Genomic DNA, 22,765 nt, shown 5'->3' with positions numbered 1-22,765 from the left:
CCCAGGCCCCCAATCCCCATCCCCCCACTTCTCCACGTTCCCCGGGAACCTGCTCAGAACCTCTCAACTCATTCAAGTGAGAGGATGTGCTGTGCTGTGCTTAAGTCGCTCAGTCATGTCCAACTCTTTGCAACCCCTCGGACTGTAGCCCACCAGGCTCCTCTGTCTATGGGGATTCTCCAGGCAAGAATACTAGAGTGGATTGCCATACCCTCCTCCAGGGTATCTTCCCAACCCAGGGATAGAACCCAGATCTCCCACATGGCAGGCGGATTCTTTACCATCTGAGCCACCAGAGAAGCCCAAGTGACAGGGTGAACAAACTTAATAAATGAGCTGGGCCATTAGAGGAGAGAGAGAGAGGAGCCTGTAACCCTTCCTCCAATGTCATTGCTGGGATGTCACACGTCACGGGGAGATGCTTTAAAGTGGGGGTGGGGAGCTTCCCAGTGGAAGCTCCAATCACACCACCAGATTGCTTGTTTCTGGTTCCTCTGTCTCCTTTAAGCGGTTGTTCAAGAAGCTGATGAGCATCCCTCTGCTCCCTCCTCTGACAGAGCATCAGTCAGGGCACCGTCACCCCCATCCCTTCACTCAACAGTGCCCACTCCAGGCTACCTAAGCGCCAGGAGCTCTGCTGGGGTTCAGGGCACCTTGGTGAACAAAACAAAGATCCCTGCTCTCGAGGAGCTTACTTGCTAGGGGAGATGGACAGACGACAAACAGTGAACACTGGAGGAAGTGAAATTCAAGGTGAGAGCTGTGTGGACACGCAGGCAGCAGAGGTGTGGGCTGGGCGAGGGGGCGGGAGTGCAGGAGCGGGGTGCGGTTACAATTGAAAAACCACCCAGCGGGCCTCTGGGAGGAGGTGACATTTCTGCAGGACCTGAAGTAAGGAGTGCTGGGGAGCGGGTCCCCCGCACAGTAAGGGCGGTAAGGGAGGGCACAGGGAGAAGCGGGGTGGCCCTGACTGGCTGGCACAGCTGCTTTGATCCTGAAAAGACCTGCTGCTCTAGGCAACTCCTTATGGTATCTTCAGCAGCCAGGAGGGAGGCTGCTGGGGCTCTAACTGGCGAAGGAAGGAAATGGCAAACCGCAGCCCCACAGAGCTGACAGCAGCAGGGCCGGAGAGGGGCCGGCAGCCCAGCCTGTCGCAGATGTGGGGCCCCTGGGCCCCCTGCTTTGGGGGCCTCAGAGCAACCCCTCCCCGCAGCTGGGGCCGCTGGCTGTGGGGGGCGCGTGCGCAGGGCGGCAGTGCTGGGGACCAGAGCACGAGGTTCTTGCACCTCTGCCTGCAAACTTTCATGGCTGTCCCCCACTCACTCCCACGCCCCAGAGGACCAAGCGACAGTGAGTGGCTGGAGGTGACTCATTCTCCGTCCTTCCCACAAACCCCAGGCCGCACTCAGCCCCAGGAGAGACCGACAGGGCTGGGCCTCGGGTAGACATGGCTCTCTCTGTCTTTAGCCACAGAAGCGGAGCGGACCTTTCCGCAGGAAGCCAGGTCGTGGCAGCCGAGACCCCTAGCTCGCTGTGTGATGGGGGCAGGCCTCTGACTTCTCAGGTAGAGGCCTCCTCCAGTCATGCTGGACGGTACAGAGGTTGGGAGGGGGGTCCTGCTGAGTGTGACTGCAGCCTCCTGCCCACGGACAGTGCCCACAGCCTGACCTCAGGCCGGGTATTGCCCTCCGTAGTCCTCCTTTCCTCATCAGCGAAACAGGAGGGTTGGCCCTAGCTGGAGAATCCCTGACTGGCTTGACCATAGCCACAAACACTGATGACCAGGCCCACTGGAGACATAACCCATCAGAGCATCCAGGAGAGGCTGGGAGCCACTGGATGCAGTCGCAACAAGCACCCCAGAGACATGGGTGGGTCCTATGGGCTGAAAGGTTGTGCAATCACTCCTGTGATCTGGTCTTCTTGGACTTGTTTTTAAAAGAATAAAAATGGAGGAAGCGGAGTGAGGTGAGGGAGCAGAAGCAGAACTCAGGGTCTCTGTCCTGTTGTGGCCCCTGCAGGGCTCTCCCAGGACACGTGCGGCTCCCTTTCCACGGTCCCTGTGTTCTGCCAATGGGGGTGGAGGCTCACAAGTGCGTCTTGAAATCAACTTCGCTGGCCACACAGAAGTAAGAAGGAAACTGGGAAAGAAAGGCAGGCAGGGAGGAAGGGAGGAAGAAGACAGAACAGAATGGAAAGTGTAAGAGCCCACAGTGCGAGTAAGAGTCAATGTTATTTCCCGAACACTCTGTCTTGTTGCCTGTGTGATTGTATGTCTCATGCACAGCTGAAATGTTTTTCTTGCCAAATTTCGCATAATGTGAGCTGTAGATGAGTTTCCCTGTCTCCTAGAGGGCTTGGGGGGACGGGGAGCTGCTCCCTTGACCCCAGTTTCAGAGGCACACTGGCCTGCCCCTCGCCCGGAGGCCCTCCTCCACCCCTCACTCCCTCCCTGCTCTCTAACACCACCCCGACCCCTGTCCCACCTCCCAGCCCACGTTCTCACACCCGATCTGGCTTTCACTTGCATTTCACCTTCCTTTAAAGGAACAAAATTCCTCCTTAAAGGCAAGTCTTCTGTGAACCAAGAGTCAAACCTTCCAAAATTCTGTCCTGTCATCTGAGGAGACAGGGAGAAGCCAGGACATCGGTCTCAAGACTCAGGCCTCCAGGGGCAATCAGGACACATGAGCGGGAAGCAAGAATCTGAGGGTCTCCCACTTCTCAGTCATGAGCGGGAAGCAAGAATCTGAGGGTCTCCCACTTCTCAGTCATGCCCTCCCCCTGACAGATTTACAAGTCTTATGTTACTTGTGCTCCAGTCATTTTGTATAGTAGCCAGGAAAAGCTATCCTGTTTTACTAGCAAGGACAGCAGGGCGCTGGAGGAGGTGTTTGTCAAAGGCCCCACGCGGGTTTTTCACTTGGAGCTGAGCGGAAGTTAAGCGCTCTGGGCTCCCACTGAGGAGGAGGAGCGGCAGTCAGTGGGGTGGAGGCACTTTCCGTGTAGGGAGGACGGGGCCCCTGGACAGGGCTTTGGCCAATGAGCGGGAGAGGAGAGGCATATCGGAGAGGCACCTGGCACTGTCCCCAGTCTGCTGGGAGTCGAGCACGTGTCATGAACACAGTGCTGAGTTCAGCTCTGCACCCTCCCTCCATCCTGCCCGCCATGCTTTGTATCTTAGGTAGGCGCTGAGCAGATGAGACAGGGAGCTGTCTCTGAGGTTAGGAGACGACGCCTTTTCAGAAGACAGACAAATCAACAGGCACCTGCCTTGTCTCTCTAACTGGATCTTAGCTTTTTTCCATCCTAATTCCACTATGGATGATGGGAACAGTGATCATTGATGTTATAAAGAGAATCATCCAATACCTATCTGTTACCTACATTACCACCACATCCCTGCCCTCTTCTTCTATTTTTTTTAAGTTACACTGTATTATTTTAAACATAAAATTTATAGCATTGGACTTCCCTGGTGGTACATTGGATAAGAGTCTGCCTGCCAGTGTAGGGGACATGGGTTCAATCCCTGCTCTGGGAGGACCCCACAGGCTGTGAGCAACTTAATCTCAGGCACCATTAACTACTGAGCCCTTGCACCCTAGAGCCTGTGCTCTGCAACAAGAGAAGCCACAGAAAGTGAGGCCCACACACTGCAACTAGAGGGTACCCCCCTACCCCCGCTCAGCATGATTAAAGAAAGCCCTCAAGCAACCACGAAGACCCAGTGCAAAAAGAGCAACAAAAATTTACAACATTAAAAAAAAAAAAGACTCCAGATGATCATCAGAAGATTTTCTCTTGTATTCTATCGATTTAACCAGATCATGCTCAGCTCTACCATAGGTGCTAGGCTCAGTCCTCTAAAAGGATGTTAATTGTTTTATTTTAAAACTCTCCTCCATCACATTGTCTGTGAGGTCTCTGGGAGAAACTAGGCCTGAGAACACTCTCCCACCAGAAACTGCCTTCTTACAAAATCCATTTAGTACTGACTTTTTAAAGCAAATTTAAGGAAATTGAGATATTCAGAGGAGTGTAATCTTGTTTTGGTCTACTGTACATAAAGAGTTTCTTTTCTATAGCCCTTTAGGGAAATGGGCTAGGGCTAATGGACCCGTGTACAAAGGAATGGAACAAATGAGCCCCAAATATCTATACACACAGGCAGCTTATGTGGGCTGCCTCCCACTTACCCATGTACCCAGATACACTGCCCTCTCTGAGTTGCTTCCTTCCTCTCCTCTAGACGAGGAACCTGAGGCTCAGACTTGAGATGGCTTGCCTGAGTCCCACAGCTGGGAGGAGGCAGAGCCTGCTTTAGAACCTGGCTTTGCCTCGCTCCAAAGCCCATGCCTTTGTATGCTTTCATCCTCCCCAGTTAGTAGGATAAAATCATTAGTAAAAATCTGAAATGGTGTTCATTGGGATTTTGCATAAAATGGCTGGAATAGTTAATGCCTCTTCAGTACATTTTATTATATCTCCGTTATTTCTTCTCTCTCACTGGTCCTTTGAGACAGGGTCTGTTATTGTCCCCATTTTACAGATGAGGAAGCTGAGGCTCGGGGAACTCTGATAACTTGTCCACAGACTCATAGCTAATGAACGGGAGAATTGGGTCTCGACTAGTCTGATCTCAGAGCCTGCATTTTACTCCCTAAGCTCTCCTGTCTGCCTGTTCAGATCTGAAATAATATCTTTTAAAAGAATGTGCTCATGGAGTTCATGTAACCCATTCCTTCATTTTATACACTTAGAAACTCAGAGTACTCTAGGACTCATCCCAGGCACAGAGCTCACAGAGATATAACTGAAAATTGGTACTTTTCATACCAAGGCTCACACTCAGAATCACCTGATCAAGGCTTCCCCGGATGCCTTCCCCACCAGTTTGCCTTTCAGGCTCCGTGGACAGCCCTTGTACCTTGCCTTGGGGGGAAAAGCCACTGGAGGGGGACTCTTACTGCAGGCCAAGTTGTTGTTTTAGTTTTTAAATAACTGAAGAAATATCCCACCTCCACCTCACGTTGAACTGCAGACATCAGCTCAGCTTGGCCTTAAGACTGAAAAAATGATCCACCCAGTTGAAAGTGCCTTCCTCATCCCCTTCCTTCTACTGCCCTGATTGAATCCCCTCCTCCCAGCATCTTCCTAGCCACAGCCCTGGGAGAAGCTGCCGTCTCATAGGAATGACCATAGCTGTCATTCCTAACCAGGCTCCATGCCTCCAACTGAGCCCTCCTCTCCATCATCTTTTACACACCCTGGAGAGAATCAACATGCAGGATTTTACCTCAGTGTTCCCCCTGGTGAACTCACTTCACCAACACTCTCAGACTCATAACAGCTCAAAGCATCCTTCACAATTGTAACCAGTTGCTGTGGTCTTTTTACTGCTCACTCCCCCTCGTACGCCTCAACTGCTCTGACCTACTTGCAGTTCCAATAAACACACTGGTGTCATGACTTCCCAATATAGTCCCCATTTCTAGAATGTCTTTCAATCGTTTTTCATCTGACCACTCTCAATATATTTCAAGATCCAAGTTAGGTTCCCTTCTTCCCCAAAGTCTTTCCTGATGCCACTTCTTGATTTTAAAACACTGTGTGGATCCAGCTTAACGTGTCTACAGGCTGACTCTGGCCCACCAGCCACCAGTTCTCACTGCTATATGCTAAGTTCTCTCCTTGACCTAGAATTGCGGCCTTTTTCTAGGGCATCCCATCTATAATGTCCAATATAATCGTCACCACTGTATCTAGCTATTGAGCCCTTGAAATGTGGCTAGTGCCTCTGAGGGGCTGAATGTTTTATTATTTTTTGAATCTTTATTTTTAGTTATTTGGCTGGACTGGTTCATAGTTTTGGCATGTGAGATCTTTTAGTGTGGCAGGTAGGATTTTTACATGCAGCATGGGAACCCTTGGTTGTAGCATACAGGATCTCGTCTCCTGACCAGGGATTGAACCCAGGCCCTCTGTATTGGGAGCATGGAGTGTTAGATCACTGGACCACCAGGGAAGTCCCTGAATTTTTAATTTAACTTAGATTTAAATAGCCATTTTGGACTAGGAAAAAAACTCTTAAGATCAATTATTCTTCAACAATAGTGGCCCCTGGAGACAGGCAGTACCAAAGGCAAATCCTTATTCCCTTCTTTTTCTTCACCCTTCCAGATGAGGGAAATCTGAGAGTCATATTTTTCTTATTTGAGCTACTCTGGCAGCTCTACCTAGTCACGAAACTTTTCACCTCCTATTTCATTGACCTACTTCCCTTTCATCGTTGTGAGCCCTAAGACGTTTAGAGCAAGAGAAAGGACCCCAGAGGGTGTCTGGAGTGGAGATCTCAGACTAGGGGCCCCCACACTAAATCTAGCCCATAAGGGTGCTAACTTTGGCATTCACAATATTAAAAAATATTTGACCAACATTTAAAAATTGAGATACATTGCATAAAACTTATATTTCTAGCTACTTGAAAATTCAAAGATTGGGCATTGAGACTTCCCTGGAGGTACAGTGGTTAAGAATCTGTCTTGCAATGCAGGGGAGGCAAGTTTGATCCCTGATCGGGGATCCCAAATGCCTCGGGGCAACCAAGTCCATACACTGCAACAACTGAGCCCATGCACCACATCTAGGGAATCCACGCACCACAGCGAAATATCCCACCTGATGCAAGAAAGATCCCGAGTGCTGCAACTAAGACCGTATCGTCTTTCTTACAGAAGAAAAATATTTCTCCATGTTCAAGCTTTATTCAAAGCTGATAAATGATTGGACTTTGTATTTTTCAGCCTGGCCCATTTCACACATTTCTACCTGGCTCCTGCAAGCATCTGAGTGTGAGACTTCTGCTGCTGCTGCTGCTGCTAAGTTGCTTCAGTCATGTCCGATTCTGTGCGACCCCACAGATGGCAGCCCACCAGGCTCCCCCATCCCTGGGATTCTCCAGGCAAGAATACTGGAGTGGGTTGCCATTTCCTTCTCCAATGCATGGAAGTCAAAAGGAAAAGTGAAGTCGCTCAGTCGTGTCCGACTCTTAGCGACCCCATGGACTGTAGCCCACCAGGCTCCTCCATCCATGGGATTTTCCAGGCGAGAGTACTGGAGTGGGGTGCCATCGCCTTCTCCTAGAAGGACAGAAAGCAGGGCCCAATATGCACACTGCAACTTCGCGTGTTAGCACCCACATCAGACCTCAGAAACGGCCCCCTTCTCCTCAGAATCCTTCTCAACACGATGCCCGTGGCAGCCACCCAAAATGGTCATTATTGACAGACCAAATGGAGTCCATCGCCAGACTCATCTGGTCCAATGCTCTCATTTTACCGAGGTCCAAAAAACTGAAGCAATTACTGAGTTGGTGGTGAAAACCATGATGACATCTCAGATCTCTTGATTCTGGTGCTATTTTCAAAGGCCAACCCACCCCACTGCGGAGAGAGGAAATGAGAACATGGTCCAGAATCAGGCTGATCTTTGGCAAGAGCAGCCAAATACCAGCTCGACTAGAACTGTTGCTTCTTTTTCTCAACACATTATGTAACTTCTCTTCCCCGAACACTGCTCTTGCCTTCTCTCTTCCTGATTGCTTTCCTATTTCAAGCTGACAATGACAGAAAAGTAGCTCAGCTTCCCAGGTCTACTCCCCATCCCGCCCCAGTCATCGGGTCAGTACTCACGGCACGCGGAGCTTAGGGAACTTCTGGATGTCGTTCTCTGCCAGGTTCTGAAATGGAGACAGTGGTAGTTACAACCAGCAGGAGGGGCTCCAGGCCAGGTGAGCAGAGTCAGGTGTGAAATGACAGGGGACAGCGGGACTGCAGCCCGCGGAAAAGGAGGCCGCATCCACCTGACCGAGCAGGCAGCTTCTAGACGGAGCACTGGAGCCCTCGGGCCCGGGACGGCCACATCAGGTCACAGGGAGCCCGAAACTCGGATTTTATGTGGACTTGGCCAAGCTGTAACAGCTTTCCTAGCCTCCCACCCCAGACCTCAGGCCCTCGGCTGCCGTGAAACGGCTGTGAGCAGCCGGCCTGGAGAGGGGGTCCGTGCTCTGCGGCCTCATCACAGCCCAGCTGCCTCCTTCACCTGAGGTGTTGGTAGGATTCTCTAGATGCGAGGAAGCAATAAAGAGGCTGTCCTGAGAGAACCGAGAGGGGAAAGGAGAAAGAGGCTCATGTTTGTAAAGAACTGACTCTGCCTCCTTACAGCACCTTGATTAATCCTCGCATCAGCCCTGTGATGTAGAAACTGTCAGCGTTGTCTCATTTTAGTGAGAAAGTGGGGCCTGGGGATGTAAGGGGATTTCAGCTTGTAGGCGATGGAGCTGGGGCTAGGACCCTGCTCTCTGGCTTTTGTGGGCTATTTCCTTCCTGCGAGCTTCCTCCTACCATGTCTAAGCCCTTTGGAGCCCTAGTGGCCTGTGTTGGAAGAGAGGAGGGGAGGGAGAGAGAAGAGGGAAGCAAAGAGGGTGGGCACATGCTCCATAGAACCAAAGCTGAGGCAAAGAAGGGCCTCTTTAACCGTCTAATTGAGGCCAGAGGCCCAGCAGTCAGGGTGGGAGCACTGGAGTCGGACAGGCTGGTGTAGAATCTTGGTTCCCTCACTTAGCAGTTCCCTGACTTGGGACAGACACTTAATCTCTCTAGGCCTCAGTTTCCTTCTCTGTATAATGGGAATCTTGATAATATGAACAGCTCCGTGTCAGGGGCCGTGAGGACTGAATGAGATGAAGTGTGTCCTGTGCTTGGCCCAGTGCTTGACAGACCTTTTGAGAGCGATGAATGGGGTTTAGGTGAGCAATTTCTGTCCTGGGGCGGAGCAGCTGGGGTCTGGCTGGCTGTTGGAGGTTAGTTAGTGTCTTTGCTTCTTCCGCTCTGAGCTGGGAGCTGCCTGGCAGGATTTTGGCTGCCTTCTGAGATGAGCTGGGCAAACTTCCCATTAAGCCCAGCTGGCACTGGGGCTGGGGCCTCTTAAAATGTGCTATGGCCTCATCCACTTCAGTTCTTAGGAACACAGTCTGATCCAGCCCCCATATCAGATCTTGCGACAGGGCTAGGAAGGAGGCTTTGGCAAGAGTCCTGAGACAATCAAGACTTTCATCAAACTTCTTAACTTCTTTTTTTTAGCATCACTGAGCCATGGCATCTATTTCCCTGGAACCACTCCCTTCTTAGGGAAGATACAAAGACTCATGTTAGCAGTGTGGCATGAGGATTGGAGGGCTTGCTGGGAGTGGCCAGAGGGATGCACGCTGAGAACTAGGTGGTGGGCCATTGCCTTCTCTTCTTCTGAGTCAAAGACATAAGCTGAGGGAATTTCAGAAAGCAGGTGAAGGAAAAGGTAAGCATGTGAGTGTGGCCAGAAACACAGAGAAAGCCTTTGAAACAGGGATAGGAATTGGGAGGAAAGATGGAAGATGGTAAACATGTTTGGGCTTCCCCGATGGCTCAAGCTGCAGAGAATCTGCCTGCAATCCAGGAGATGCAGGTTTCATCCCTGGGTTGGGAAGATCCCCTGTAGGAAGAAATGGCTACCAACTCCAGTATTCTTACCTGGAGAATCCCACGGACAGGGGAGCCCAGCAGGCTACAGACCATGGGGTCACAAAGAATCAGACATGACTGAGCAGCTGAGCACACACAAACACGATGTTTGGAGAATTTTTCTATGTGATGTAACAGTGTAAAACCCCCTCCTCTACCTTCTTCAAAGACCTTCAGCAATGTCTGGAAACTCTGAGTTACTTGTGCAATGACTTGGAATTAGACTAGTGGCTTTACAGGAATATGATTATGTTCTGAGCATGTTCTTAAGAGGGACAAGAGAGCAAGAAAAGCTGAGAACTGGACCCGGCCTGGAGAGGTGTTTGTAGCAGACACTGTTGCTTGCCTACCCAATATCCACTCTCTTGCTCCCTTACTGATGGGGTCTGGATTTTGTTCAAGGCAGTAAATGTTTCCACTTCAAAATATTTAACACACTGAATTCTCTTGAATGTGACCAAGGTCACAGGACTCGATTGTGGCCGGTGAGATATAATCTGAAGTCTAACTGAATAAAGCTTTTGGGAAAGTACCCCTGAAAATACAGGGGAATGCAATCCCCATGCACTTTGAGTTTTTCACTCTTTGCCTTCCCCCTCTTCCTCCTGCTTGGAATGCAGATGTAATGCCTGGAGATGCAGTGGCCATCTTATCGCCATTAGGACAGAAGCCACAGAGAGCTTCCATTGGCTGGGTGAGGCCGAGTTCTTGATGACTTCCTTTAGCGTCCCTCCAGCCCTGAGTGCCCACTTCTAGACTCCTTGTCACTTGAGAAAGATAAGCCCCTCTTTGGTTAAGCCACTGTGGTTCAGTTTCTCTTTCATGCAGCCGCACACCGTTCTAACTGACACAGCTTCCAAGCACATGGCCTCCTCTTCTTTAGCCTCTTGGGAGCATGGAACCCCCGTTCCCTCACCAGACTTCTCAGTGGAAAACAAAATGCTGGCAGCACAGATTCCAGGGGGCTGCTCACTCCTGCACGGAAGAAAGGGAAACGGAAGGAGGGAGGGATGGAGGAAAGGATGGAGGAAGGGAGAGGATGGAGAGAAAGGGAGGGCTGGAGGGGCAGGGACAGCTGGGGCCTTCCATTCTCACCCTTAAAGCAGAATGGCTCTGGACATCATAAAGCTGGAAAGGGTGATAGCTGAGAGCTCAGAGCTCAGATCAAAGCCCAGATCATACCCAGAGCATCTGGCATGGAAGGCGGTTTTAGCAGAAGCTGCCAGGGCAGGGCTGGGCTCTGCTCCCTACTCCCCTGGCTCCTTGAGCCCCTTTTTCCACTTCTTGCTGTTCACACAGTAGTGAAAGTGAGCAGCATTCTCTGAGGGCCTGGCATGTCCCAGATATCGGGGTAGAAAAGGCAAAGCTCCTCAACCAAGGCAACAACCCTGTCTCAACAGGCCTGAAGCTCACAAGAGGGGGATGGGGGCACCCCCCCAGAGCTGGGCTGGACTGTCACCCACTATCACTCAGTCCAGTGTGGTCCATTACAGAGGAAGGAACAAGGAGAAGTTCAGAGAGGGCATGTGCTTACTAGAGGTCACCCAGGACTATGACCAGGACCATCTTCAAGAAAGAGGTCTTACTCCCTTTTGATTCAGCCCCGAGAAGTCTCAGTTCTCAGTTCTAAAAGCATCTTTTAGCTAAAAGCTAAAAGAATGAAATATTCAGATTTAGCGGTAAGTTGCAAGAAGAATAACAATTAAATGCTCAAAGTCTATTGGCTTAAAGCCCAGTGCAAAGAAGTAGCACTGTTCAAAACTCAAGCAGTGTTAAATTAAATTAAATGTATGCTTTAGTCCAGTTACTAGGTGTGTGACAGAATAAATCACATCACATTTCTGTACATGTTTCTCTAATTGCAATTCAGGTGTAGTTAGAGCCTTCCTGGAGATAACTTTCTGCTATAAAACAAGCTTCTGGGAGGCAGAAATCACATCTTAATCATCTCTACATTCCGAGCACATGGCATGGTCTGGTATATAAAAGGAGCCCAGGAAAGTCCTTGTTAAGTGAATGGCAGGGTGAATGACTGAATGATTTACATGGAACAGTGAACGAAGATGTCTTATATGGCACATGAGAGCAAAGGGAGCATAAGTTTGATCTCAGTGTGAGACTTAAGTACTGCCCGGAAAGGAATAGATGACTGTGTATGGTAGTGAACTCGCCATCAGTGAAGGAATTCAAGAAGCTGTTGGTAGCAGAGATGCAATATAGGAAATGGATTGGTGTACTGGGTGGAAAACCAGAGCGTGTGCCCTCTATGGCCCCTTCCACCCCGAAGCCTCATAGCCCAGGTTCCTCAGGGCTGCTCACCAGGTCTTGCCAGGAAACAGTTTGACTTATCCACTGAGTCCAAATCCAAATTGGGAACATTGACCCTGTGAGACCTTTGAAGGCTTGTTCCTGCTTCATTTTTGAACAATGAAGAAACACAGCCAAAAGGGCTGGATCGGTGCAGTCAGAGTCTCCATTACCCATTGGCAAAAGTGTCACTCCAGGGGAAATGCTTACACCACCTCCCCAGCCACTGCCCAGTGGCTCAAACTCCAATTAGAGCAGCAGCCCCTTCTCTGTAATGGCTTAGTCCTTAATATACAGCTGCATCTTAGCATTACACTGGAAACTTTTTGCAATATAAAGGAGTAGAGGAAGTCATAGCACATGGGTGTTAATTGCCACAAAACCAATGATGCGAATTTAGTAAAGAGAAAGAGGGACATAATTGAAATAAGGAGGGTGATTCTACCCTTTATTCTAGTCAGTGAGTATGTTCCCTAGAGTGGCAAATAAGGAAAGAGAATCTTGCATTCTCCCATGTGGCTCTTTTCCCCCTTGAACTTCTCAGAGTATGAGTGCTATTTGAATGGATTTTCAAGAGGCGTATGTGTGTGTTAACTGTAATTTGATTCCTACTTACACTTTGACTTCAGAATGTACCTTAGTGTCAGTGAAAGATCTGGGAGGTATTCTACATAGGAGGATCCTGAGAGGTGATGGGAGAGGTCCTCATACAAAACCCTGAAGAAGGCCTTGGGTTGTATGGGATCCTGAAGACAGGCATTGCCCCTGAGCAGCCTCAGAGACAGGGTAGACCAGTTGGCTGTGCAGCCATTGGTTAAAGTTACAGAATAGTTTTGGTCATAATGTGTTGAACTAGCAGCCAGCACTCACCAGAAACCGTGGCCCATCGATGTCATATTTCCTCACGACCTTTTCACAGTCCTTGTAGTTTAGCTGAAAAAGAGCAGAGGAGGTGCTGTCAGTGAAGTCAGGTTCATGCCATTGGTTCCCCTTCCTTGCCTGCCCCAGGAGCTCAGCAATTTGTGGTACTTGTGGCTAGCCAGGCTCCCCGCTCCCCTCCCTGTCTATCAGAGGGCCCTATCCTTACATCAGCCCTGCTTTCACTAACTAACCCCTTGGGACTTTTAAAATGGAGAAATTGCCTGTTGAAGGCTTTGAGGCCAACCCCTACAGAAAGAATGCTGCTAGGGCTGGAGGCTGGCCATACACTCCCCCAGCAAACAGAAAAGAGCTGAAAGAAGAAAATAAATAGTACCATCATCTGGTCACCCAAAGACAACCTTGGTGAACATGGCAATGTGTCTCCTTCAGTGGTTTTTCCAAAGCATCTTTCTAAACATAATCAATGTTATCATTCATATTCAATCTCCTTGTCTTGTTTTTTTTCTCTTGAAAAATAAAGGCACTGACTCATCTTATTACAAAGTGATTTTGAACATTATTTTAATTTGCTCTATTGCTGAACATTTAGTTATTTCCCCCAAACTACTGCTGTAACAATGATAATTGAAACTTCTAATAATTACGGAATACTTGCCATATGGTAGGCACCATTCTAAGTGTTTAAACCAATTTTAATCATTTAAGCTTCACATTTTTCAAATGGAGAGTCAAAGGCACAAAGAGTCAAGTAACTTATATAAGGTTCTATGGATAGGCAGGTGACAAAGGTGGCAACTGGGCTTCGGAGCAAGGCTTTAATATCTCTATCAGGAATGTTCTCCTTTTAGTTACTAACAGTAAAACTTACAAACGGTAAGTGAACAGACAACAGACCTAAGTGCAGCTTAACCTACAAGATCGAAAAATATCATAGATACTCTTTTGCATAAAATTTTTTCTTCTATTTTAAATAGTCGAAGTTAGAGTCTCAGAATAGACTTACAGCCTCAACGGGAATGATCATTTTTAGAACCTGTTGCTTTCCTAGAGTCACATCAACTGACAGTTGAAGCAGGTGTCTGTTTGACCTAGTCCTCAACAGTGTAAGCATTTACCTTTGAAATATCTCTAAATTTGAGGTTTCTAGCTAGAGAATTTAAGGTAAAATGTTTGTCCTTGAGAATCTCAGCTTCTCCTCACAAGTATGGATTTCACAGTTTGTGGAGGCCTTCTTTTGGTGCAAACTTAAAATTATAACCTTTTCTTATGGCCAAGAAATTGAAAGAGTTAGTGCAATTGTTGTGAACCTCGTGGTGTGACAGAGTAGGGTGAATATTAGAAAGCTCGGAAAAAATGATTTAGTGGTCCTTGGGAAGAAACCAGCTTCTGCATAGCCCCAAACATCCCTTTTATCCATGTTGCAAATGGGTGAAATTGTTCTTGGAATATTCAACTGCCTTTAATTCATCAATTTCACCATCAGCGTTATCAGCTGAATCTCTGATTTTGCAGAGTTCTGACTTGGACTCTAGATAAACAGACAGTCCTGCAGACTGGGGCCTGCCTGGAAGTTTGATTCTGAGTCAGTGATATCTAGGCCTGGGAGTAAGACCTTTTAGCATGCATGTGTGCTCAGTCGCTTCAGTAGTATCCTACTCTTTGTGACTCTATGAACTGTAGCTCATCAGGCTCCTCTGTCCATGGGATTTTCCAGGCAAGAATACTGGAAAATCTAGGGGATTTCCTTCTCCAGGGAATCTTCCTGACCCAGGGATCAAACCCATGTCTCCTTCATTGCAGGCAGATCCTTTACCAACTGAGCTCCCAGGGAAGACCTGTCTTTTTAGCATGCTACTGTTACTGCTGCTAAGTCGCTTCAGTCGTGTCCGACTCTGTGCGACCCCATAGACGGCAGCCCACCAGGCTCCCCCATCCCTGGGATTCTCCAGGAAAGAATACTGGAGTGGGTTGCCATTTCCTTCTCCAATGCATGAAAGTGAAAAGTGAAAGTGAAGTCACTCAGTTGTGTCCCACTCTTAGTGACCCCATGGACTGCAGCCTACCAGGCTCCTCCGTCCATGGGATTTTCCAAGCAAGAGTACTGGAGTGGGGTGCCAGATAATTCTTATGAGTGACAAGCTCTGGTTGGTACTGCTCTGAGCAGGTACCTGGTGTTGAGGACAGGACAACTAAGGCCCAGAGAGGGGAAGGGACTGGCTGAAGGTCACACAGTGAACTGGGGACACAGCTACAATTAGAACTCATGGCTCTGATCCAGAGTCTTCTCCATTGCATGGTCCAAGGATCCCTTTATGTTAAGTCAAAAGAAATTAGAGGACTTAAAGAAATAGAAAACATGACCTCAATCCTCGAGGGCTTAAGTTCTGGACAGAGGATGAGCTGCACGTGTCTGAGATAGTAAGACACAAAAGCCCGCTGGTCTGCAGGGAGTCCCCAGGCTGGGCCCAGTGAATAGAGTAGGAGAAAGGGAAGCTCGAACATGAATCGGCCCCCATCTCTGCTGGAGGCCTCACACATATATCTCCTCTATTTATCCCGATAATCCCATGAGCTAGTCACTATTAGTATCTCTGTTTTACCGACGAGGAAGCCGAGGCACAGAGAGGTATAGTAACTAAGGGAGGGTCAGCAAGCTAGCGGGTGGCAGAGTCAGGATTCAAGCCAAGGTGTGGCTGACTCCAGAGCTGGTTGGGAAGATGCCTCCAAGGGGGACCTGGCCCCAGCACTTCGTTAGAAAGTAAACCTGCTGGGATTTCCCTGGGGGTCCAGTGGCTGACTCCAAATATAGGGGGCTTGGGTTCACGCCACAACTGAGAGATCCAGCATGTCACAGCACAGATGCTGCACGCCACAACTAAAACCCAGCACAGTCAAATAAAGAAACAAAAACAAGTTAAAAGGAAGAAAAAGAAAACGGCATGCCTAAATCAGAAACGTGACACACTCCTTGATTTAAAAAAAAGAAAGAGAAATTGCATCTGCCAGTAGGACTTTGGTAACCAAGATCCAACCCCAGATGACTCCATGGTCAGTTCACTTAGCGTTTTCTCTCTGGGGGAAGTGAGACGCTCAGTATTTGAAGGGTGTCTCTCTGGGTCTGTAGAAGGGCTAGAACTTCCTAGATCACAAACACCCTTCAGTCTCCTCGTTCCTGCCTTCATGCTGGGAAGGGAACCTGCTCAGTTTCTGTGGACATGATCTGGAGTCTAAGGTCTGTAAGAAAATTCTCTCTTCCCCCAACTCAGGCAGAGAGCATCTATGTGAATCATCCTGACCTGTAGGCCATCTCTCTGTCCTGAACGGAACTTTACCCTTGGATTCTTCAGTTGCTGACCTGGGTTGTACAATTCTCTTTCCCAGATTGGAGACTAGGCCTCTGGCCCATCAGCCTGTCCCCAGGAGTGCCCTTGCTAATTCTCAATTCTTTCCTCTTTTCTTTATTGATCTAATATGTCACTTCATAGCATCTTAGTAAATCTCACTGTGGCCCTCAGTTATTTGGTCTACATTTAAGAAAAGTATTTAGAATAAATACTTTTGACTCTTTCAAAAGTCAGCTATCTCAACAATCTTTGCACCCACTGTGCTGAAACCTAAGTGTATTATGACTTCCAGTGAGGGAAAAATAACAGAAACGAGATGCACAACAAGCAGCAAATAACAGGATCTGTGGGTTGTGCCTCTATCATGCCACACCCAATTCAACATTTTCACATTTTTCTTAGAGGAGAATAGTTATGACACTAAATACTTTGGTACCATGTAGACCCCAGGTTTAGATATGTGTTACAGGGAGTCTACCCCATACCAGGAAAAATAGTAAGTTGACTTAGAAAACCTCTAAGCTCATGACTTAAAACCATATCTTCATGATAATCTGGAGTATCCACTGAATTGGATGCCAGCCTCCAGAAATGGGAATGTTAAGAGCTCAGTGGTCCCTCATGAGACATCGTATCCCTTGGACAGTCATAGCGGGTCACATGACTTGGGATCTGCCCGAGCAAGCCTGTGAGCCATGGCCCCACCGGCAGATGACCAAACACAAGGATCCTTGTGCTCCTTCAAGACTAGAAGGCAGGACAGCAACACTCTGGTCTCAGCTCTGCCACAAGCTTGGCCCCTGACCCTTCCCGGCAAATCTTTTCGTTTTCAGGGGCCTCGGTGTCTGAAGGCCTGAGGCTTATGTTATTTCCCAGCCTGCGTCATAAGACCCTCGTGAAGTTCCCATGAGACTCTGTTCTAGGTAAGTGGTTGAACAGCTCTCTTTCAAAGTCACAAGCAATGACTTGCTCAGACACCATCTCCAGCATGGTTCATCACAGTCTTCCACCCTTCCTTTCCTCTCTCCTACCCCGCAAGACTCCATGTTTCCCTTTCGAGCAAGAAGCCTTGATCTCACTAGCAGTTATAGCAGTTCTGAGTCTCAGGGCATGGACTCTGAAACTGGACAGGTGTGACTGGAATCTTGCCTCCATCATATGCAGTCCCTGGGCTTTGGGTCCAGTTAGCTTCCTTGAGCTTATTTTGCAGCTGAACCAGCAGGACAGCGATCCTGGAGTGAGTTAGATGCGACCGTGCCTGAAGAGGACAAACTCAAATCCTAGCATGTAGTAGGTACTTGCCCTTTGAGGGCTTCCCTTCTCCCCAGAATGTATTGCCAGAGAGCTCCGTGTTGCTCCATCAACCAGAGAGACTGCACAAGGCTGGAAGCTCCACTGCTGTCTTTCACGCCTCTCGCATTCTGCCTGCACTCCCTCTTCAAGCCTCTGCCCAGCCCCCCAGCCACTAAAGAGCGAGGCTCACCTTTTTGAAATAGTCTGCAAGGGTGTTAGGGTCCCAACTCAGGACCTCAGAGCGAAAGGGCACGTTCTTGAATGCCATGGCTGCTCACTCAGGATGAAGCTCACCAGCTGAGCACAGGCGCTGCACCCATGGACAGAGAACCCCAAATCCAGAGTCTGGAGGTGTCTTCAGCTCTTCCAACTCCCGGGTACCCTCTGGAAAAGTCTTGTTGGAGCCGCTGTCCTTTCTGTTGTAGCCAGATCCCAGAAAGCAACAGCTTCCTCAGCGAACAAATATGGTCTCTTCTCAGAAAACGACTCAGCAAGTTTCCTTTACCACTTCCTCTGCTGGGCTCTAAATAAGTAAACAAGGAAGCCCAGCTCTGGGGACTAAAGAGGCAGAAAGAGCTACAGGCTGGTAATTCCCCACTGGGCCCCATCTACCCCAGCCCAGTAGGAGGAGCGATGAAGGGAACTTAGACACCCAAGTATGTTTCCATTGAAATCCCTGGCATCCATATGTTTAAACCACATTCCTGCTTGGGTGGGTCTTTGCAGATGAAAAATCGAATTTGACGGTTCACCTAAAATATAGACAATCTCCCACATCAGTGAAGGGGAAGGAACATGACCTTTCAACGCTTTCCAACCACGGCTCAGTTTCTCTCAAGAGCGTAAAGTTGAGCTTCTTTAGCTGCCCCTTATAGTTATTACAAGTGGATCCTCTGAGTCAGTGAGTTGGGATCCAGAACTGAGAAAGGAGCACCACTGGGAAGACCTGGGCTTCGTTTCTTTCTTTCTTTCATCTTCTTCTTCATCTGTTTATTTGGCGGCAGCAGGCCTTGGCTGCAACACACAGGATCTTTAGGTGCGGCACATGGGCGCTAGTTCCCTGACCAGGGACTGAACCCGGGCCCCTGCTGTGCAAGCGTGAAGTCTTAACCACTGGACCAGCAGGACAATCCCCTGGCTTCATTTCAGATATACCTGTTTCCATGCTGGGCAACCTCAGGCAAAGACTTAAACTCTAGGAAGCTCAGTTTCCATATGTGTAAAACAGGAACAGAAAAATTGCTTCATATGCACATAAAACTTTAGATGCGCTTAACTAGAAAACTTAAGGAAGGAAAAAAATAAAAAATAACAATTGCTACTGATGTTGCCATGTAGTCTAGTCACTGTTGTTCCCCCTAGACATTCTATCTACTATTTATTCGTCCACATTTCTATCTAAAGAGCACATCCCTGGAGATAGCAGATGGGAGTCTGGGTTCTCTCTGTTGGTTTCTCAGACCCTGAGCATCTCCTTGACTGAGGGTGAACCCAGTGTCAAAAGCAAACCTATCCGTGTAACATCACAGGCTCCAAGTTCACCCCTCTAGAGCTCCATAGGCACCCACAAACGACTGTCCTGATGTTTGAGTCTGTTGCATTTACTGAGTTGGCCCCTGAAGTGATGCCTTCCTGAAGCTTTTTCAAAGATCGCTTTGGCCACGCAGTTTCCACCTTATACACAACCTCAGGAGCCCCACCCTCACTGTTACACACCAACCTCGCCAGGTCTTCGTGTAAATGGGATCTGCCCTTTACCCCGGACTAAGCACCTTTATGGAGGTGTCCATGAACCTGAGCTAATGTCATCCTCACCTCCAAGGGCGCCAGAGGCATCAGCTGAGGCAGCCCAGGCCGAGCACTTCTCACAGGCCTGGAACCTCAGTGCTCTCTGCAACTGACCGTGCCCTAGAAAGCATGGCCTGCTGCTCAAAAGTTCTACCACAGATGGGAGAGGTCCCTTCACTTTTTAAATCCCTAGAAGAGCAGCAAATGATAAAAAGCCCATTTGAAAAGAGAGGAAGATAGATAAGTGGCTTCCACATAAAGAAGTCAAAGAAGATATCATAGAGTTAGCTGGGATGGAAGCAGGGCCTTGGAAGAGGCAGCTGAGGGAAGGCATTCTGAACCTGTGTGTGATATGTGATGTGGCATAGTATGGAGTGTGTGTGTCTTGGGCTATGGTTCATGAGCAAACAAAACATTCCATACCTGTGCACCTCTGTGGAAAGGAACATTCAAGATCATCCTCAGAAAGAGAAGCAATTTTTAAAATGACATTTATCCATACTCACAAGAATCCAAATCTACAGAAAAGCAGAAGTTGGAATTAACTTACAGCTAAACATGAGGTTCTTTTGGAAGAATTATCCAATGAATGTGGCCAAGATGGACAATCTCTAGACCCATGTAAAAGAGAGACATAGCAGTTAAGAAACCTGGATGACAGTGATGACAATGGGAATCACCAAGAATCACTGTGCCAAGGAGTAGCCTGAGGACTCTGCACCAATTGTGGGCACTGTTATCACTCCTGCTCACAGAAGGGAAAGCTCAGGCTCAGGGAGGTAAAACTTCTTGCCACCCTTGCACCCAGCAGGTAGGTGGTGCAGCAGGTCTTGTCTGCAACTGTCTCTAAGTCCAGAGCCCCTGATCTTGACCTCTGTACCACCTCGGACTCTCAGATGTTCCATAAATTGCACAGGGTGGAGCGGAGGTTCAAACCTGGCTGGGTCTCCAGAGCCTATGCAGCGTCCTCTCTATCAGTCTGCCTTCCACAAAAAGCAGGTGAGGCTGGCGACCAGGGCTGGTTAAGAAGAGGACACAGCACTTTCTCTGAGGCAGGTCTTCGGTGCCCCCTTCCCCACAGGGTCATAGACCCATTCCTCAGAAAGGGCAGCTGGGCCAGCAGCACAGGTGACGCAAGGGGAAGTGGGCTGCTTCAGGCTGGAGCCTTCCACTTCCCCAGTCCTCGGTGATTTCCCAACACTCATGAGTTTCACAGCTCCTGTCCCTGGCTGGAGAATTCCAGAAGTTCCAGGGGCGGGGCTAGTTGGCCCCCAAGAGAGGCTCAGGATACCAGAAAGACCAGAGTAACCTGGGGCAGCTCAGCTCACTTGGCCTGGCCTCAGGTTCCACACCTATAAAATGGGCAGTCATGAGAGCAGAGGAGATGCCGGGGCGAGGAAAGCTGGGGCCAGCTCACAGCGGGCTTGACTTCAAGCACAAAGCAGAGCAGAGAACAGAGAGCAGGTAAGGCTAGGTGATGTAGAGCCGTGGCTTGAGGGGTGAACACCCTCTCCCATCTCTCTCTCCTCCAGCCAGAGGGAAAAGCAGAACTCATGAGGGGGTTTTGCTCAAACTGAAAGGTTATGGAGGCCTTCTAAGGCCTTGTAATATCTTTCTCCAGGTTAGGGCAATCGTGAATGGTCTGTGCACAATAACAGCAGGTCATATCAGTACATGGGGATGGGGGCTCTTGGGGTACGGATTTTAAATATACCTCCAACAGAGCCTGTGGACAAGAAAGCAAATCTTGCAGGGAGCAACATGTCAGATTATTAGGTCTTAGAGACATAAAGTGGCTATGGGAGCGGTGCACACTGCAACCCAGAGTGGGGGGAGGATCTCCTAATGTGCCCCCTACCCCACCCTGCCCAGTCCAGACTTGAAGCTCTTTTTCCTACTAACCCACAGAAGAATGAGATGAGGAGATAAGTGCCTTTCTTCACAGCTAATTTTAGAAGTGAGAAAAACGCAATTTGCTAGAAGAGGCTTGTGGGTTGCAGCCTGGGGGTGGGGGGCGGGGATGGGCAGGGATAGGAGCTGTCGCTTGGGGACTAGGGGGGAATGGAAACATAGAGACCATGAAGGAGAGCCTGTGTTTAGGAGCCCGTTGACGCATTTAGGAGAGGGACCCACGGAGCTGGAAAGTGGAAGGGAGGACATGCTTATTCAGACGTGATTTGGACAGAGGGCATTGGCTGGGGAAAAGAGACCAAGTGGTGGCCTGTGGCCCAGAGACAGTGGCACCTCGGGGCACTGCGGGCCATGGAGAGACCGCCCTCACAGGGGTTCACTCCAGTTTCACCTCCACTAACCTGTTACGGCCCCATGCATCCCCTGAGGCCAAGGTGAATCTCTCCTGGAAGTTTTCCTTGGGGCCTGTCCATGTTTGTCTACAGTGGGAAGAAGAGCTGTAGCCGTAAGCTCCCAGGGAGGAGCCCATTCTCCGCTCTGCTCTCCCAGGCCACACTGGAAGCACCCTCTGTGTGCAATCCCTCTGGATACTGAGGGCTCCACCCACCCAGGAGGTTCCAACCGGGGGCACAGGACGGAGTCCTGGCCATTCGGTGGGCTGGCCACCCCCTGCACCATGCAGCCGTACACTAGACAGAGCGGGCCCTGCCTGGGGCGTGTGTGCCGGGAGGGGCAGGCCTGCAGTGGCTGCCCCATGTACAGCGATGCTCCTCCCCACGTTCCCGGAGGCTGGAGCGGGAGTGCGGGGAGCAGCTCAGGCGAGCCCCAGGGCAGCGCTTCTCCAGGCCGCCCTGGGCTTTGTGTCCTGGCGACCACCCCCGTCTGGACACAGTCACCACCCCCATCCATCCCGGGATAGGCAGCAGGAAAGCATGAACCAGTTGCTGCTTGTGAGGTAATGAGCAGCAATAGTTTCCACTTCCTCAGAGCTGACAATTTCATTCTTTTCAAAAAATGTGTATTTTTCATCCTCTCTCTGTGTCTCTCTTTCTCGGTTGTTTTGGCTGAGGTGCGTCAGAATGTGGAAGGTGGGTGGGAGGAAGTGCTTATTTGGACTTCCTGTCAAGCCGGTCTTCCTCATTTGCCCTATATTTCGCTTTGGGCAGCCTATCCCCAGATAGCTCTGCCGCAAAGGGAAACTCCCCAAGTGCCCTCAAGGGTGGGTGGGCTGTGGGCAGACAGCCAGAGAGAGGAAGGCAGGTGTCTCAGCTTGATAAAGGAGAAAAAAACCTTGCCCCCCTCCTCCTCCGCCTCCCCAGGCAAGCTGGAGAAAGGCAATGGAGGAGGGGTAGAGTGTGTGCAAGAAAAGCAAAAGCAATGTTCCCCGAAGCCCCGCAAACATGACTGTGGCCTACTCTAGCCCACCCTCCCAGGGAGAGCTGTGGGCCCTGGAAGAGCATACCCATCCCTGCGTGCTCAGTCGCTTCAGCCGTGTTCAACCCTTTATGACCCGATGCACTGTAGCCCGCCAGGCTCCTCCCTCCATGGCGATTCTCCAGGCAAAAATATTGGAGTGGGTTGCCATGTCCTCCTCCAAGGGATCTTCCCAACCCAGAAATCGAACCTACTCTTCCGTCTCTTGCATTGGCAGGTGAGTTCTTGACCACTAGTGCTACCTGG

The 22,765-nt window shown here is 49.5% G+C and overlaps 1 protein-coding gene across 3 annotated transcripts in view; it reads right to left on the bottom strand.

The window, feature by feature from the left end:
* LCP2 (lymphocyte cytosolic protein 2 (SH2 domain containing leukocyte protein of 76kDa)) overlaps positions 1-17,954 on the bottom strand; it is a 48,330-nt gene extending 30,376 nt beyond the window's left edge. Inside the window, exons 1-3 of one of the 3 annotated variants that reach the window (XM_010854567.1) lie at positions 17,577-17,954; positions 12,738-12,800; positions 7,695-7,741 (exon numbers count right to left, since the gene is read on the bottom strand). In XM_010854567.1, coding sequence (XP_010852869.1) covers positions 7,695-7,741; positions 12,738-12,800; positions 17,577-17,654 — 188 coding nt within the window. In that variant the 5' untranslated portion in view covers positions 17,655-17,954. Of the gene's footprint in view, positions 1-6,831; positions 6,935-7,694; positions 7,742-12,737; positions 12,801-17,576 lie in introns of those variants that run through there. The other 2 variants (XM_010854566.1, XM_010854569.1) reach the window with 2 other exon arrangements.
* Positions 17,955-22,765: the final 4,811 nt, after the last annotated feature.

The sequence above is a fragment of the Bison bison genome, unplaced genomic scaffold, assembly GCF_000754665.1.
Source record: "Bison bison bison isolate TAMUID 2011002044 unplaced genomic scaffold, Bison_UMD1.0 scf7180017864343, whole genome shotgun sequence".
Classification (NCBI taxonomy): Eukaryota; Metazoa; Chordata; class Mammalia; order Artiodactyla; family Bovidae; genus Bison; species Bison bison.
The sequence above is the reverse complement of the archived record's forward strand: the minus strand, read 5'-3'. Positions and strand labels throughout refer to the sequence as shown.